Source organism: Arvicanthis niloticus, chromosome 14 (genome assembly GCF_011762505.2).
Source record: "Arvicanthis niloticus isolate mArvNil1 chromosome 14, mArvNil1.pat.X, whole genome shotgun sequence".
NCBI classification, from domain to species: Eukaryota; Metazoa; Chordata; class Mammalia; order Rodentia; family Muridae; genus Arvicanthis; species Arvicanthis niloticus.
Window position 1 is genome coordinate 3684346 of NC_047671.1, and position 15257 is coordinate 3699602.

Sequence of the window (15257 nt, forward strand, 5' to 3'; positions counted from 1 at the left end):
ACTTTCTTCAAAAATATATATCCTTTTCTCTGTCACAGGTAAAATTGAGAAGCTTTCAAGTAAGCTTTTCAAGAAGCTTTAAGTAACATATGCAGTACAAACTACAACTCAAATCTGAACTGTTGGAAAACTATCAATGGCAGCATACGACATTATCATGTCATAACTGTGGCCATGAGTCTATACTTACCTCCCTCACGATCTTTATGTCTGGACATCTATGGAGCAATTGTCCATGGTTGAAGATAGAACTCCCCTCTCTATGTTTAGGTTTGTGAACAAATTGAGAACTGTGTCATTGGGGTTACTTAAGAGCCCTGGGTTCCACTGTTGCTCACACTCACTAATGATAAACAGTATTGGATACCAAGGTGTAAAGAAAAATCCCCTGGTGGGAATGGCATCCACAGGATGTCAGATTCAGTGGCTTCTGGAAGTTACATGTTTTATCCAGACATGAGAGGCAGATGTCTTTTCTTGCTGTCTTTTATAGATGTGTAGGCACCATGTCAATTAGAAAATGAAGTTTACACACAACTTAGGAAAAATGGTTTATTTTTACAATGCATCATAGAATATAAAAAATATCTTCCAGTACATGATCATTTGGTCTTGACACTTTTGGGTGAAAAGAAGCTTTTATAATACAGATTTTACAGATGAGTAAACACAAAAGTATGGGGCAATATGGATATGTTTCAACTTCTCTTGATGGAGTACACTAATTAACAGTGTTACTTTTGCATGTTGGTGGGAAACACTGCAGTAATTAGTCAGTTCAGTATAAGAAATGAACTCACCACTTACACAGTTTTATAAAAGTTATAAACCACTTCATTTTCCTTGACTGAACAAAAGCTAATAATATATACTTTTTGCAGTAGTTTCATTCACAGAATCACATTTTTTTTGTGTGAACAAGGAATAGATTTAACGTAAATCTCTGAGAATGGACTTTGTCCTATAACTTTCAGTGTGTTTCCTCATTAAACATAACCATGAAATTAACATATTGTAGAAAGTATATAGGATGGCAAGACATACTCCTGCCTTTCCAACTGTTACTTTAATGTCTCATTATCTATTGTATTAATTGAATTTAGTACGTGTCATTCTTTACCATACTTTGTAAGCATATTTTCTTCAGAGAAGTATCTATTCACATCATCTCAAAATATAATAAGTTCATCTTTGAACATAGGGCAAACTCTTGGGTAACCACCTAGTGTGCTCAGAAACACAGCACCAACTCTGTCTACTCATTGAATTATATTTTCTGTAATCCTTACTTACTTACCATCCGAATCAAGTGAAACATCCTCAAGCCTGTGCCTGACCTAATTATTATAAATACAAATGTTTCCCTGCATTTTTTGGTAATGGTCTCTTTCATTTCCTTCTAAGGAAGCCTATACTAAAGAGGACATTTCTGGTGCTCCTTAGAAAATGCTATTCTTATATTTCAACTTCTCACATCGTGATTACACCATATCACCTATGTTTTATTTGTTCAATAGTCAATTGTGTTTTTTGTTTTACAAATGAGAGGGACCCAAGGAAATCTAATTAGTGTTTCAAGATGGATCACATGGTAAAAAATATTATGAGTGGAAGTGTCATCCTTCTATACTTCTAAGTACCATTCCTCCACCAGTCTCCACCATTATCCTTTTCCCCAATGTGCTGAAGAAGAGATTTGGCATACAAATTGCACAGACAACCCCTCCCCCCAAAAAAAACTAACAATATTTATATAAGATTAATTCCAGGGAAAGTGAATAAAGAACACAAATTTAATATTATGATATAAAAGGAATATTTTTATTTTAAATAACTTACACATCATACGCCCTGGTCAGCTGTAATTTTCATTTGAGTATCAGTGAGTAGTAAGAGACACCCCCAAACAAGTTTTCAATGAATGGCTAAAAAATAGCATGGCTCAGCAGTTGAAGAGAAATAGATGATAAGGACAAAGAATGTGCTGAATGCAAATCTGTTATAATTCCCCAAGTGAAAAGCGGTAGTGTGATCACGCTGGTTCACATGAATAAGGAACTTCTCTAAATGCTCCAAGAAAATGACAGAAGCTTGATGAAGCTTGATTTTGCATTTGTTTCCTGACATAGGAAAATGAAGGAATGTTAGAGAAGAATGTGTCCCTCTTTAGAAAAACAACAGAAAGCACATAACCTGGTGTCCCGGGGGAAGTCCTAAATTTTGTTCTTGACATTACTTACTTATATTTCTTCCCTTTGTTTCTCTGTTGGGTTTACTCAAATAATGTAATTTAGTTAAGTAAACTTTAGAACTAAATTCTAAACTCATTACAATCTAAACTCATTACAAAATGCATAGTTATAATTCTAAATTAAAAGTTGCTTTGGAATTATTGAGTTATGTAAGTGATTAAAAACACATTTTTTTAAATTACTATGTAGTTTTCTTTCTTCATTCTTTTTAAATGGGATATACAGAATGTTAACTAAAGAGCTAAGAAACAACTGATTAAATCAAGTCCCATTTATCATATTGTTTTACCTATTTAATAATATCTTGTCTGCATCTTTCTCATCAAGCAGTGATAAATAAAAAAATGTTTAATGTAGGAATATATGCATAGCATCTAACCCTTTTGCTCAAGAGATGAAAAAACTCACTGTCCTTACTATATCCATTTAGGATCCAGATGAATTTTAAATAATTTATTTATTTTACTTCCCTCCAGGATTAAGAATTACTATCATTCAAACTAGATAGTATAATTTATTTGACTACTGAAAAAAGATGAATTGTTTGTTGTTGCTGCTCAAAGGTTATTAGATTCAGAACAATATTATCCAACTTATTTCAATATTTTTGCTTCAGGGAAATTCATACTTCATCTAAAAATAAAAGAAGCAAAACCTGCAATGTAAGAAAATCTGACTTTCTTTGGGGAATACAGAAGAAGCTAATGCAAAGCTTAAGAGAGTTTTCACATGATGTTGAAGAGCAAACTTAAAATCTTGGGAAGCAGAATTGTTAATCTAGTCAATGCTCTGAAATATCTTTAATGGGATCAAATGTAGGAAAAAGAATCAGCATCTCTGTAACAGGGTTGATTTTCCTTTAAAGACTTTGTGACATCAATCTCCAGTTATGCTTACAGCACATTGTAATTATCTGACTAAATCAAGTCGTGACAAATCAAATATCGTGTCTATTTTGTGAAATTATGCATAAAATATGCAAGGTATAAAAACAGGTAGAGAAAAATCAGAATTAGACATCAGAACATGAACCTTGTGTTGAGCAACTGCACTGCCCGTGGACAGAATTACAAAACTTAACATGGGTGTTTCCTGTAACAGTGGAGGCCACTAAGACTCTAAAGACTGAATCAACAAATTTACCTAGTGATGCATTTAAAAAGAGCTCATTGAATCAGTATAGCCCCTATGCTAGTTTATTTTAATTCACTTTGTGAAAAAGATATTAACTGTTAAACTTGTGTGATGATGGGTTTGAACACTTCTTTTCACTACAAGTGCTACCTATTTTTTAAGTTTGTCCAAAGGTTGATCTTAAAGTAATAAAGTCTGATGTAGTTATTTAACAGGTATTTTTAATGTTCAATAATCTCAGTATTGGATTTTCTGAAGGCACCTGTAGGGAGCTTCAGAATATCCTTGAAAGCTTTTCTGGACTCTCACATGTCTGTTACAAGATAGCATCTCTAATGGGGCCATTCACTGACCTCAAGTAGTCTGGGCAGTGATCCTAGCATCTCCTTTCCTGATAAGTCAATACTTGTAAGTTAATTGATCATCACCTATAAGGAGGTCCATCTTCTAAAAAGGAGATATTTTTATCATGGAGTAATCATATAGAAAGTTCATATGAGTCACCCATCTTTAAATTTATACTTGATTCATTTTGATATATAAAAAAAGAATGTATCCATTTAGTGGGGTTTGAGGCATAAGTACATTTAAGCAGAGAATAAGTTGATCCGTAGGATTTTATAGATCTGTAAAGAATTGGGAAAACCTGTGAATCTACATGACAGGTGCATGGTGATTTATCTACTCAATTTATTTGTCTTCATTGTTTGCAATGAAACATACAGGGACATATATATCAAGTCTTTCAGATTCTTCATTCAAGGTTAATCATGTCCAATGAGGACTCCTAAAGAGATGACATAACACAAAATAATGGAAAGAATGTAAATGATAGTCTGAAGTGCCAACTTTCAATTAATGGGCACAACATTACATGTGGTAGCAAATAATTTAGCTAGCAAAATGGGTAAAGGTGAATTTTATCATAAAAGGTATGTGTAAAGAATGTATCATGCTAGAGAAAGATAATATTCATTATGTCAGTACATTTTTGTCTTGGACAATTTGTCAAATTAAATTGTCTTTGTATGCTATTTTCTTTTTATGAGCACATGTGTGGTGTTTGTGTACGTGTGTGTGTGTGTGTGTGTGTGTGTCTGTGTGTGTCTGTGTGTGTGTGTATGTGTGTGTGTGTCTGTGTGTGTGTGTGTGTGTGTGTGTGTGTGTGTGTGTGTGTGTGTGTGTAGGCCAGAAGTCAACACTGAGCATCTTCTTCACTCAGTTTTCATGGTTTGCTAAGTAAGGGGCGCTTGCTGAATTCAGGCTTTTTCTCTTACAGCTAGTTTAGTTTAGTTGGATGGTTTGTTCTTCTCTGTCTTCAGATAGCTGGGATTACAGATCAAGAACTCTGTGCTTCTGTCTGTGTGCTGCAAGTACTCCACAAGGCAAGTTGATTGTGTTTCCAATATTTGAGAATTGCTTTATTACTTTAGTTAGTTTTTTTTATTACAGTTTACTTTATCTCCATTTACTTGTTGTTAATGTTTTCTTTTTATTTATACTGTAATATATATGGAGTTGGCCTCCTATTAGGGCCATATGACAAGTAATATCCATTTAGATTTTAAATGTTGCTCCAAGTACTGACAAACTTTGTCTTAGACCAGGTTTCTTTGCTATTTGAAGGTCCTGATTATATTATTGAGAATTTGGCTATTTTGAAGGTAGTAAGCAGTTTTACTGTAATTGTAATTTTAAATTGAATTGTCTAAGAGTACATTTTTTTATTTAAAATGGTATCCACTTAGTGTTTATGGGGATGCATATAATTCAACAAAACTTTTATGTGCTATAAAGGGTTTTAGTTTTCTATATGAAACTTATTGCAACCATTAAACATTCAGTTATAGGTGTTTATGGATAAGAGGTAACTCAGAATGGTATTGTTCAGTCATAAAAGGGTCTATGATTTTTAAGAATTGACTTAGAAAGACTTTTAATATAAAAGAAGATACTTGTAAGATGTTAAAAATCAAATATGTGGGGAAGTAAGCCTCAGTATCAAATGGCATCCTATCATCCAGAGAGTGGAGAGTTGAAAGTAACAAATCATGTACTTAATGTAACTCTGTTTTTTATCACAGTAGAAGAAACAATTCTTTTAACTCAAATTAGGAAATTATTATACATTTTATATATATTTATATAAAAGTTACAAGTAGCAAGCATATGACACAAAAAAAATGGAACAGTAACAGCAGTATTTGAGAATGCATGCTTTTTACAATGTGTCTAATAAAGAGGGCATTTTTTTCCAACCTAAATATCCAGTACTGACATGCAGGGTATTTTCTCAAACTGTCAGTTCAGTCATATTGCTAAGTGCTTAATCAAACAATATTCTGTTGTAGAGTTTGAATGGTAAAATACCTGATTTCAAAAAGCCATTTGTGAAACTCGGTATCTTTCCTTGGTAAAAACAAAACAGAAAGCAGGAATACATAGAAACGTAAGGGGGGAGACAAAGAGAAAGACAGAGAGGGGGAGAGAGATTTGTCTTATTGCAATCTAGATTTTACTCATTATGTTTTACTGAATTTAATTATAATAAAACAACAGGTGTGTACAGTCCATTGAACCTCTAGATGGTGTTTTCACAATCCACTTTTGCATTTTTCACTGCAGATTGTTTACAATCACGCAGGAACACAGTAAAGCAGTCTATATAATGAAAACAATGGACATGTAACACAAAGTTCGCCCAAAGTTGTGTTTTCTTTTCCCACAGATCACATAGGTACAATCATGTAACAAAGACATACAAACAACATATAAACAAATGTGAAACCGACAGTAAACATAAAGCTGGGGTAATCTCAATCAGGAACTAATTTCTTCTTCAAGTTTCCATAAATCTCAGAATGTATTTAAAACCTAAGGAGCACTTGGTGATCAGCAACCAAATTAGGAAATGGACACGTCATTGTGCAGCAGCAGGGAGTCTTGCCGAAGGAATAACACATGTCTGTAACTCTTAAGTTTGGATAAAGGCAGTGGAATGAATTTAGAAATATGTCCACTTTTCACAATTCACTACGAAATTTTCTTTTCACAGTCCCCATGTTTGTATAAATAGTTCTTCTCTGAAAATAAAGCACAGTTAAAACATTTTCTCCCAATGGAAAAAAAATGCAACAAACACACCAAATTATTAAGGTCATACTGAGCATGGAATGCGTTCTCCTAATTCAAGAACAGTTGGTAGGCTTGAGGAGTTTTGAGGAGATTAGCTGTGAAGCAAATTTAATTGGAGATGAATTAGATGAAAATAAACACAGACTACAAAGAGAAGATGTAAAACCAGTGTGATATTTCATGACAAATAGATGCACACGTAGACAACTGAATGTTATGAGGCTTTAAAGAATAAAACATTCAAATTTTATCTCATAAAATTTGATCAACATGCCACATTTAATTTTAATGAGATAAGCTAATTGTTCATGCAAAAGTAAAAGCCACATAAGTTGTATGAATATTATCAAAATTTGGTGTTGCAATCAAATAGATTATAGTCGAATTATATCAATAATTGCCACTCTAATGCATTTACTCTAATTACTTTAAGAGTGAATATTCTTATATTTGATTTTTTGGAAACATAAGTATCTTGCACTAGTTCTTGAGGAAACATTGTTGCTTTTATTTTACAATGTGAATATTAGCTTATTCTGTTGTTAAACAATGCTTGATGGAAGAATATTAAAATTTATTATTAAGCTATCTATCCTAAGAATAGTCACTCCATTACTATTGTATCCACTAGACTTCTAAATATGAAATGCTATGAGATAGGTAGCTTAAGAAATAATGACCACAAACCACATGCCCTGAAATACTGAGACAGTGAAACAGAACAAGATAGAATATGACAAGGGGAGAAGGAGCCGAGGGCATTTGCTTACCTTGAGTTCTCGTTTTAGACCCTAGTTGTGTTGTATTCAGATTCATGTTTGCTTAGAGACCCAATGAGGCAGAACCTGGAATGTTATGGCTATTTCATTCAACAAAGTAGTATTTGCACAAAATATAAATACATGTATTTTCTTACAAAAATTCCTAATATTAATAAAGCAATGAGAACAATGATATTACAGCAGCATGCAAAATATGTTAAATCAACTTATATGGTTTAGAATTTATGAATAAAATCTACATATCTATATAATTAGGTTAACTAAAGTAAGCATGCAAACAGCATAATTCAACTTGATGTGTTTTGGAATTTAAAAATACATTATTAATTTCAAATATTTCTAACCCAAATATTTTTTATTTATTTTAGGAATATTAACATATAACACATGATATTTTATATATGTATAAATGAATAAAAATGTCTCTCCTGATTTCTGTATTTAAATATAAATTTTTGGTGTTTTAGCATTCAATGTTATAAAATATAATTTGTAATATAAAGATTATGTTATATGGAAAATATACTTTATTTTCTTAGCAAAGTAAATAGATTCTATAGAAAAATATTTTGAATTAAAAATGTTCAATAAGATGGTGTAGCTATCTTGGTAATGCAACAGTTTCAGAAAATTATTTTATGTCCTAAAATATATTAATATTGATAAGAGCAACATCTATGACTATGAAGGCAGATTAATTGTCTAAATCTTTATCATAAATGAAGTGCCCCATTTGTGTAGAAATAGTTCTCATATATACAGAGATGAAAATCTTTGGTCTGTGTGCACATGTGTCATCGCACACGTGTACATTGCATGCCAATGTATGGGGTATAAATGGAGCTGCTAGCACACTATCATTCCAGGGCAAGTGAGCATGAAGACAGACTAGAACTCAATGCTGTGGCAGCATTTCCGTCTTCAGTTACAGTTGTCATCAAATATCTATAGATACTGACCGCTGGACGGATTTTTCGTGTCTGGATAGCCTGTGGCTCGTGGTGGGCACCTCCTCAATCTCGTCAATGTCGCAGGCATCTGCGGCATCTTGTGAGTAGTTGTGTTTCATGACCAGGATGTTCCTTCTGTTCACAGGTGGGATGAGGGGCTTGACTGGTTGGGTGGGTATCTCTGCCAAGATGGAAGCGTCCCTTGTGCTGAGGTTACTGCGACTGCCTTTCGCACTGGACAGTTGGGATCCACAGTGATGGTCATGGATGCATTTGGAAGATGATCTCCGCAGTTTATGATAATTTTCAAAGTCTTCTGCCACGTCTGCAAAGTCAGCTGTTGCTCCAGTTCCTCTGAGCGTGCATAACTCATAGTGAGGAGGCTCAAACACCTCCTGGAAAACGGTCTGGTCAAAGTCTGACTTCCTTTGGACGTATTTTTTACGAGGCTGTTTGATCTGTACAATGACAGAAACGATAATAAGGATGATCACAATGCAGGAAGTCACGCCAATGACCGTCCCACTGGTGTTGGTCAGCTGATCCAGCAGGCTGGTTTTCCTCTTTTCTGTAGGTAGGAGAGAGTGAAAACAACAGACAGACAAGAGGAGAAACAACCCACCATGTGTTAATATCACCTTCAAAATGCAAATTCAAAACTTTCAAGCAAAATAGGCTGAGTATATAATTTTCACAGCCTTAAATTACCACACAGCAATTCTTCAAAATTAAGATTCTATTTTCACCATGGCTCTATTTCCCATCCTTAAAACTAACCATCCCGTTGCTCCCATCCCTACTTGGAATATGCACAGGTGTACATATTTACATATGTATGTTCATATAACATATTCATGCAAAAATTTCCGTAAGACTTATAACACAATGTTTATGAATTTCCTGAACTATGATTTGTTGTCTTTTCTGAGAAATAAGAGGATCTCTAAAATACTGAACCAATAAGGAATAGGTAGACCTGTTTTCTCTCTATTTTTGCTCAACAGGTAAAACTGAAGTTATAGGACACACAGCATTATGATACCAAGAATAATTCAACACAAAACCACAGTGGACATTTTGGAATGATAGCAAGAGAAATTGTCCATATTTTCCTGAATAAAATCATCATAAAATTTGAGCATTAAATGCTGGTGTAATGACGGTATGGGAAATGTCCTGTTAGTGGTCAGAAAATAAACACATATGATTAAAAAAAAATCTATAGGGACATGGAAGAGAGAATGTGCTTAGGAGATAGTATCTACATGTACAGGAGGCTGAGAGAATACATTATGAATAGTCCTTCTCAGAGAAGGACTAAAGTAATGAATCCATTTCATAAAACACAATAAAGTAAAATAAAACGTGTGAGGGTTTTCTGGGAATAATGGACATCCATGGCATATGAGCAAATAGTTTTAATCAAAAGTTCAAAGCTTCCCATATTAAAGATAAAAATATAAATCCAAGTTTAAAAAGTCTAAGCAGAATAAATATAGAAGATCTACCTAGACTTAGAGGTTTTAAAATTATACAGAAAAGGAAATTAAAAAAAAAAAATCACCAAGGGGAAAATGACATGAGAGAAAGGATCTGCACGGTTTATCATGTGGTTGATAAGCCTTAGACGTCAGAACAACGCAGGCTCACAGATTCAAGTGACTGTAAAATCAAGTTAAAAATCACAGAAATAACTTTGTACTACAGTAAATGTGATTTAAACATGAAAACAAAATCATTGATAGATTTAGTAAAACAAAAATGATCAATAATTGTATGATCTGCCTTTAAAGGGTCTTTAAGTCATGCATAAGAAAACCATAGCCAAGGCTAATCCAAAAAATTAAGAAGGAAGAGGTAGAGAGGCAGACATATTTGTCTTCCTCATATTCAGTAATCTGTTTTATATTTTAAAAAAAGTAGTATAACCTACCAGATATATAGTAGCTCTACATTTCATGAGAATTTTCAGCCTAATAAGTAGAAGCTAAGATGTGTAGGATAAACCCTTAGGCCAACACAGTAAAAGTAAATCAAGAAAATATTGGAAAACACTAAAATATTACATATTACAGTACAACATGTCTACCAAGTTTAGTAGAGTAGACCTTATAAAAAGAGAAAATGATGAAAAAAATATATGGGGCATTTAGAAAACAAAAACTGACACCTATGAATACCATTATATATGGACACATTAAATAATCTAATGAAATACAGAGACTACTAGAAGGAATAAAAATTAATATTCAGTATTCATTGACTGTAGCAAACATTTCCTATATAAAAAGTATGAATCTTAAAAGGAGTGAAATGTTAGTCAAAGTAAGTTACATGCAAATAAATACACTTTAAGACAAAAGTGTGTTAACTAAACTTTTATATTATCTTTTGATTATAATGAAGGTAACTTGGGGGAAGGTTTAACAACTCAAACACTCATGGGTTCAAAAACTACATGAAATGGAAGCTTTATAAACATAAAGGAAAGCAAGCCATGCAATATTATATGATGAGGAAAATGGTAATATTGTCTTTGAGTCCTGCAGAAGACACAGATGAACCAATGGAATTAGCAGACTTATACAATCCTATATAAACCTACCAGATATATAGATAAAAAATACTCTGCCCATTATCAGAAGGTATGCACTCATAACCTTTTGTGGTATAGTGTACGCTATGCCATAAAACCAATCTTAGTAAATCACTAGTGATCATAAAAGTAAGTTCTGCTATCCCTAGAAAATTAATTTAGACTTCAAAGATGGCTTAACTCTCTGGAGTAAAGGTGGGGTGCTATTATAATGAATTTTCCATCCTGTTTTCTTGATTGTTCTTTTATTTCTGTAGCATACTCTCCCATCCAACAGACTGATGTTGAAGGCTGCTCGCTTTCACTAAGGTGTGAGGATAAACCAGAAAGCATTTAATTTCCTATTTATTCCCAGGTGGTTCCTTAGACAGAAATAATGACTAACATTAATTATCAAAATAGTTTCCATTAAACAAACTTTTCTTGCTAACTCAGTGTTTTAGTGGGTATTAGACAGGGTCTCTCTGCTTCTCTTTCCTGGAAGTATTTTGATTGACCATCCTAAAATTTAACTGGAAAATGGCTCCTTATTTATCTTACTTTAAACAGGGTTTACTATTCAGCCTTAATAATGGATGTTTTTATGTTAACTAAAATGGAGCATACCCCAGTCAACAAGCCCTATTTAAATAACCAGTACATTGGTTGTTGGCTGGTGCACAGGGCAAGGACACTGAGAACTATTATGCAGGAGAGGAAAAAGTTTTTTAGTTAACAAAATAAAAGAGGTTTCAATTGAAAACAGAAACTATCTTTCCAAATATTTTATCTCTAGTGCACGTGCAAAAGATGTATTGGGCGAATTAAACAAATGAAACAGACTGGAAGAAATGGAAGAAGGTAAGACAAAGTCATAGAGAAGTGAGGCTCTCCATGGCTATCATTCTTTTCTCCACTGGGCTCTGCAAGTTTTCCTAAGGTATCTTTAATGTTCTAGAATGTAAGTAAAGTCCATTGTCCATTGTCATTGAATAAATGAGGAAACCTCCAGACACCGAGACTATTTACAAACTGACGTTAAGACACATGAAAAGATAGACAAACCCCCCACATCCTCTGATTTGTTTTTTTGTTTGTTTGTTTGTTTTAAGACTTTTTTTTGTTTTAAGACTGATGCAGATACATTTCCTTCCCATTCTATAGCTCTGAGTTCATTACCTTTACAGTGATTTTCATCCCAGGGATATACACAGTTCTGGAGCCCATTGCAGACTAGTGTGTTGTTAATACACATGTTACTATGGCAGAAGAAAGTGTTGCCTTCACAGGGAGCTAAAGAAAAAAAAAAAAAACAGAGGACAAGGGGAGACAACAAGACAAAGAGAGAAAGTCAAATTCAATATTCTTCAGTGCAACTCAATTGGTATGTGCATTCCACAAGACATGTTACTTATTTCTCACAAAAGTTGCCACAATGACCATTAACCCTGGTGACTGGCACTCCACTGGAGGCTCAGATTACTGGAAGGACACAATGTCTCCACTCTCATCAGTACACACAATGCAGCAAAGTTTATGTAATCTCCCTGGGCATATGCCATGCACTACACTGAAATTCTATATACATAAATATAGATTTACTGTACAGAAGCACTAATCAAAGTAGTCTGAAAAATACTATTGAGAGAAAAAATATGTATTAAACAAAACCCATAACATTTTTGAATAAGTAAACTAAAAGCTATAGAAATCCAGAAATGAAAATTAAACTAATCTTCAACCACCAATCTCAAAACATGTGAAAATGCATATTTTGCCCATCCTCTTATACATACAGAGAGAGAGAGAGAGAGAGAGAGAGAGAGAGAGAGAGAGAGAGAGAGACTGAGCAACAGCCAACACAACCAATTCAGAGCAATTAGCTTCAGCTGCTCCCTAATCCAACCTGGGGTCTTCTTCAGATTCCTTGTATAATGTTTAAAATACATGAAATATCATGTGGAAGCAGAGCTTTTGTGGCAGTCACTTTGAAATTGTTATGCTTAATGCATCATAAGGTTAGTGTGTTATTAAGAAGTGTGTAAATCTTTCCTAATGTAAAATTCAACAATCTGTTATATTTTTGCAAAAATTTGCTTTATAATGTGGAACTAAATTTGAGTTTCTGTAGCTAACTGTAATGACTTTGCAGAATGGTGATGATCCAATGCACAATTTGTACACAAAGTATGAAGGTACTTTCTGCACATAGATTAGAGTGACTTCAAAATGTGTGTGTGTGTGTGTGTGTGTGTGTGTGTGTGTAAAATGTTATTGATAAAATGTTCTGGTTCATAGTTATCTACCAAGAATGCCTTTAAAATACTTGGCTATTTCTTGGCCTTCCAAAATGCCTTATGGATATCATAATTGCCATATTATGAGTTATTTTAAAATTTTAAATAAGAGTGTACTGTGAATAATGCTGAGACAGATATGTCAAATAGTAACGGTGTGATTTTGTTTTCCTAATGCTTCCTGGTTTGAACACTATTACTCAGCATGTTTCTATCAGTTATTACATGTTTTGGTTTTACTAAGAACACAAAAAATATAAAAATGTCAATAAATTTTATCCCAATACTGTAAGCAATAAGAATTGCCATCACTTAAGTAATATGATATGATATAATATATATTTATTATATGTATGTGTTATATATGATATATATAATATATAATTATATATGTTATAATATATTATATAATATTAGGTGATACACACACAAACACACACACATTTTATAGATCTTAATCAGGAAAAATACGAAACCATCACCATGGCTATAAAGCAAATCTATAACATGTTAGTACTTAAACTAAAACTACATTTTGTAAGTAGAATGAAAACTGCATTATTCTCTTAGGACACACCAGGCTAGGACTAAGTGTATCCAATGGGGGATCTTAGCATTAGGCTGAAGGGAGTTATGGTTTCCTTGGTCACAAGCAGGTTTACTATGAATAGTAGGGCACAGAGAGAGTTGGCATGGAATTCTGGTAGGACATTCTCAAACTTTCCGAACACCTCTTTTAAACTTTCAACAATTGAGCTGGCAACATATCAGTTACTCCTTTACCATCTGTAAAATGGGGTGATTGTAGGGTTTTCTTTATGCATAGGGTGTATAGTAGGGATGCAGATATTATAAGCATTTGTGGGACCTGAATGTAACTCATTGGAGTAGGGTTTGCCAAACAGATGCAAAGCACTGGTTTTTGTCCCAGCACCAAAGGGTGGAGGAGAATCTGGGACCTGTTCCAGGAGAGCACTGAAGCATAGCTTAAGATAGCCAAAACATCTGACTTTGAAGCCTGGTTCACCACTTCTTATCTATGTGTGTTTAAATGGATATGTTTTGACATTGCCACTTTCAATGTACACCTATCTAAGCAGAGTCATGGCTGTTACCATAGAGGATCAACAATTGAATCTTTAAACTTTTAACGTCTGTGAAACTGATACTGTGTGTCACATGCAGGCAAATGACAAATACATGTCAGCTGTCTTATTGTGTCGAGGTAATAAGAGATCTAAGCAAAGAGCTTTCAGAACTGATGTTGGCACCACCTTTAAACATTGCAATGGGGAAGCAGTAAGAGTAGGGTCAGGAGGTCAAGGTCATCCTTGGCTACTTGATATGTAAACTGTATCAAAAAATCAATACTAGAGAAAACAATCTTGCAGAGATACATAATATAATCCAAAGTGACTTGTTAATTTGGAAAGTAAACAGTTGTTTGTTTGCTTGCTTGCTTTTTTTCTTTTTCTTTCTTTTTTTGTGAGCTATCACTGCCTTGTGCCAAGTGAGAAGGCATATTGGTGTATTGGACTATACTACAAACAAGATTTTTAGTTATTTTTATACCCTGAACATATTGCCACAATTTAACATATTATGCTTCAGTTCTTGTGGGGAGCCGACAGAAGGCAGCTATCATCCTTGCAGCCTTCTTGAGCCATATACCCTGATAAGAGACTTGATTACATTAGCCTGCAACAGCTGAGCACACTCTGATAACATCTTGCTTTAGATACCCAGGATCTTCCCTTGGGTGTGTGAGACTTAAAAGTGTGTGACTTAAGGGCATGACTTAGAGATCTGATTTAGAGACAAGACCCAAGGGCATGATTAAAGGCATGACTTAGAGGTGTGGCTTAGAAGTGAGATATATAAAAGGTGAGAGGCAGACAGGACAGTTCAGAACAATTTGGAGATCAGAGAATCAGACACTTCGGAGGAGTACAACTTGGAGTAGGAATTAGGCATTGAGGAAGAAGACACTTGGACTAGAGAACTCAGAAGAAATTATTATTAGACATTAGGCACTTAGCACTTGGAAGAAGTAACTTGGAACTTGGAGGAATTAGATGCTAGGAACTAGGGACCTGGAACTAGGGACTTGGAGAGAAGAAGAGAGACTGAAG

The 15257-nt window shown here is 34.0% G+C and overlaps 1 protein-coding gene across 3 annotated transcripts in view; it reads right to left on the reverse strand.

The window, feature by feature from the left end:
• Positions 1–538: 538 nt before the first annotated feature.
• The window catches only part of Neto1 (neuropilin and tolloid like 1), a 115922-nt gene continuing 101203 nt past the window's right edge, over positions 539–15257 (reverse strand). The window contains exons 8-11 of one of the 3 annotated variants that reach the window (XM_034518629.2): positions 12008–12121; positions 8263–8821; positions 7292–7366; positions 539–6469 (exon numbers count right to left, since the gene is read on the reverse strand). In XM_034518629.2, the coding sequence (XP_034374520.1) occupies positions 7306–7366; positions 8263–8821; positions 12008–12121 (734 nt within the window). In that variant the 3' untranslated portion in view covers positions 539–6469; positions 7292–7305. Of the gene's footprint in view, positions 6617–7291; positions 7367–8262; positions 8822–12007; positions 12122–15257 lie in introns of those variants that run through there. The other 2 variants (XM_034518631.2, XM_076912340.1) reach the window with 2 other exon arrangements.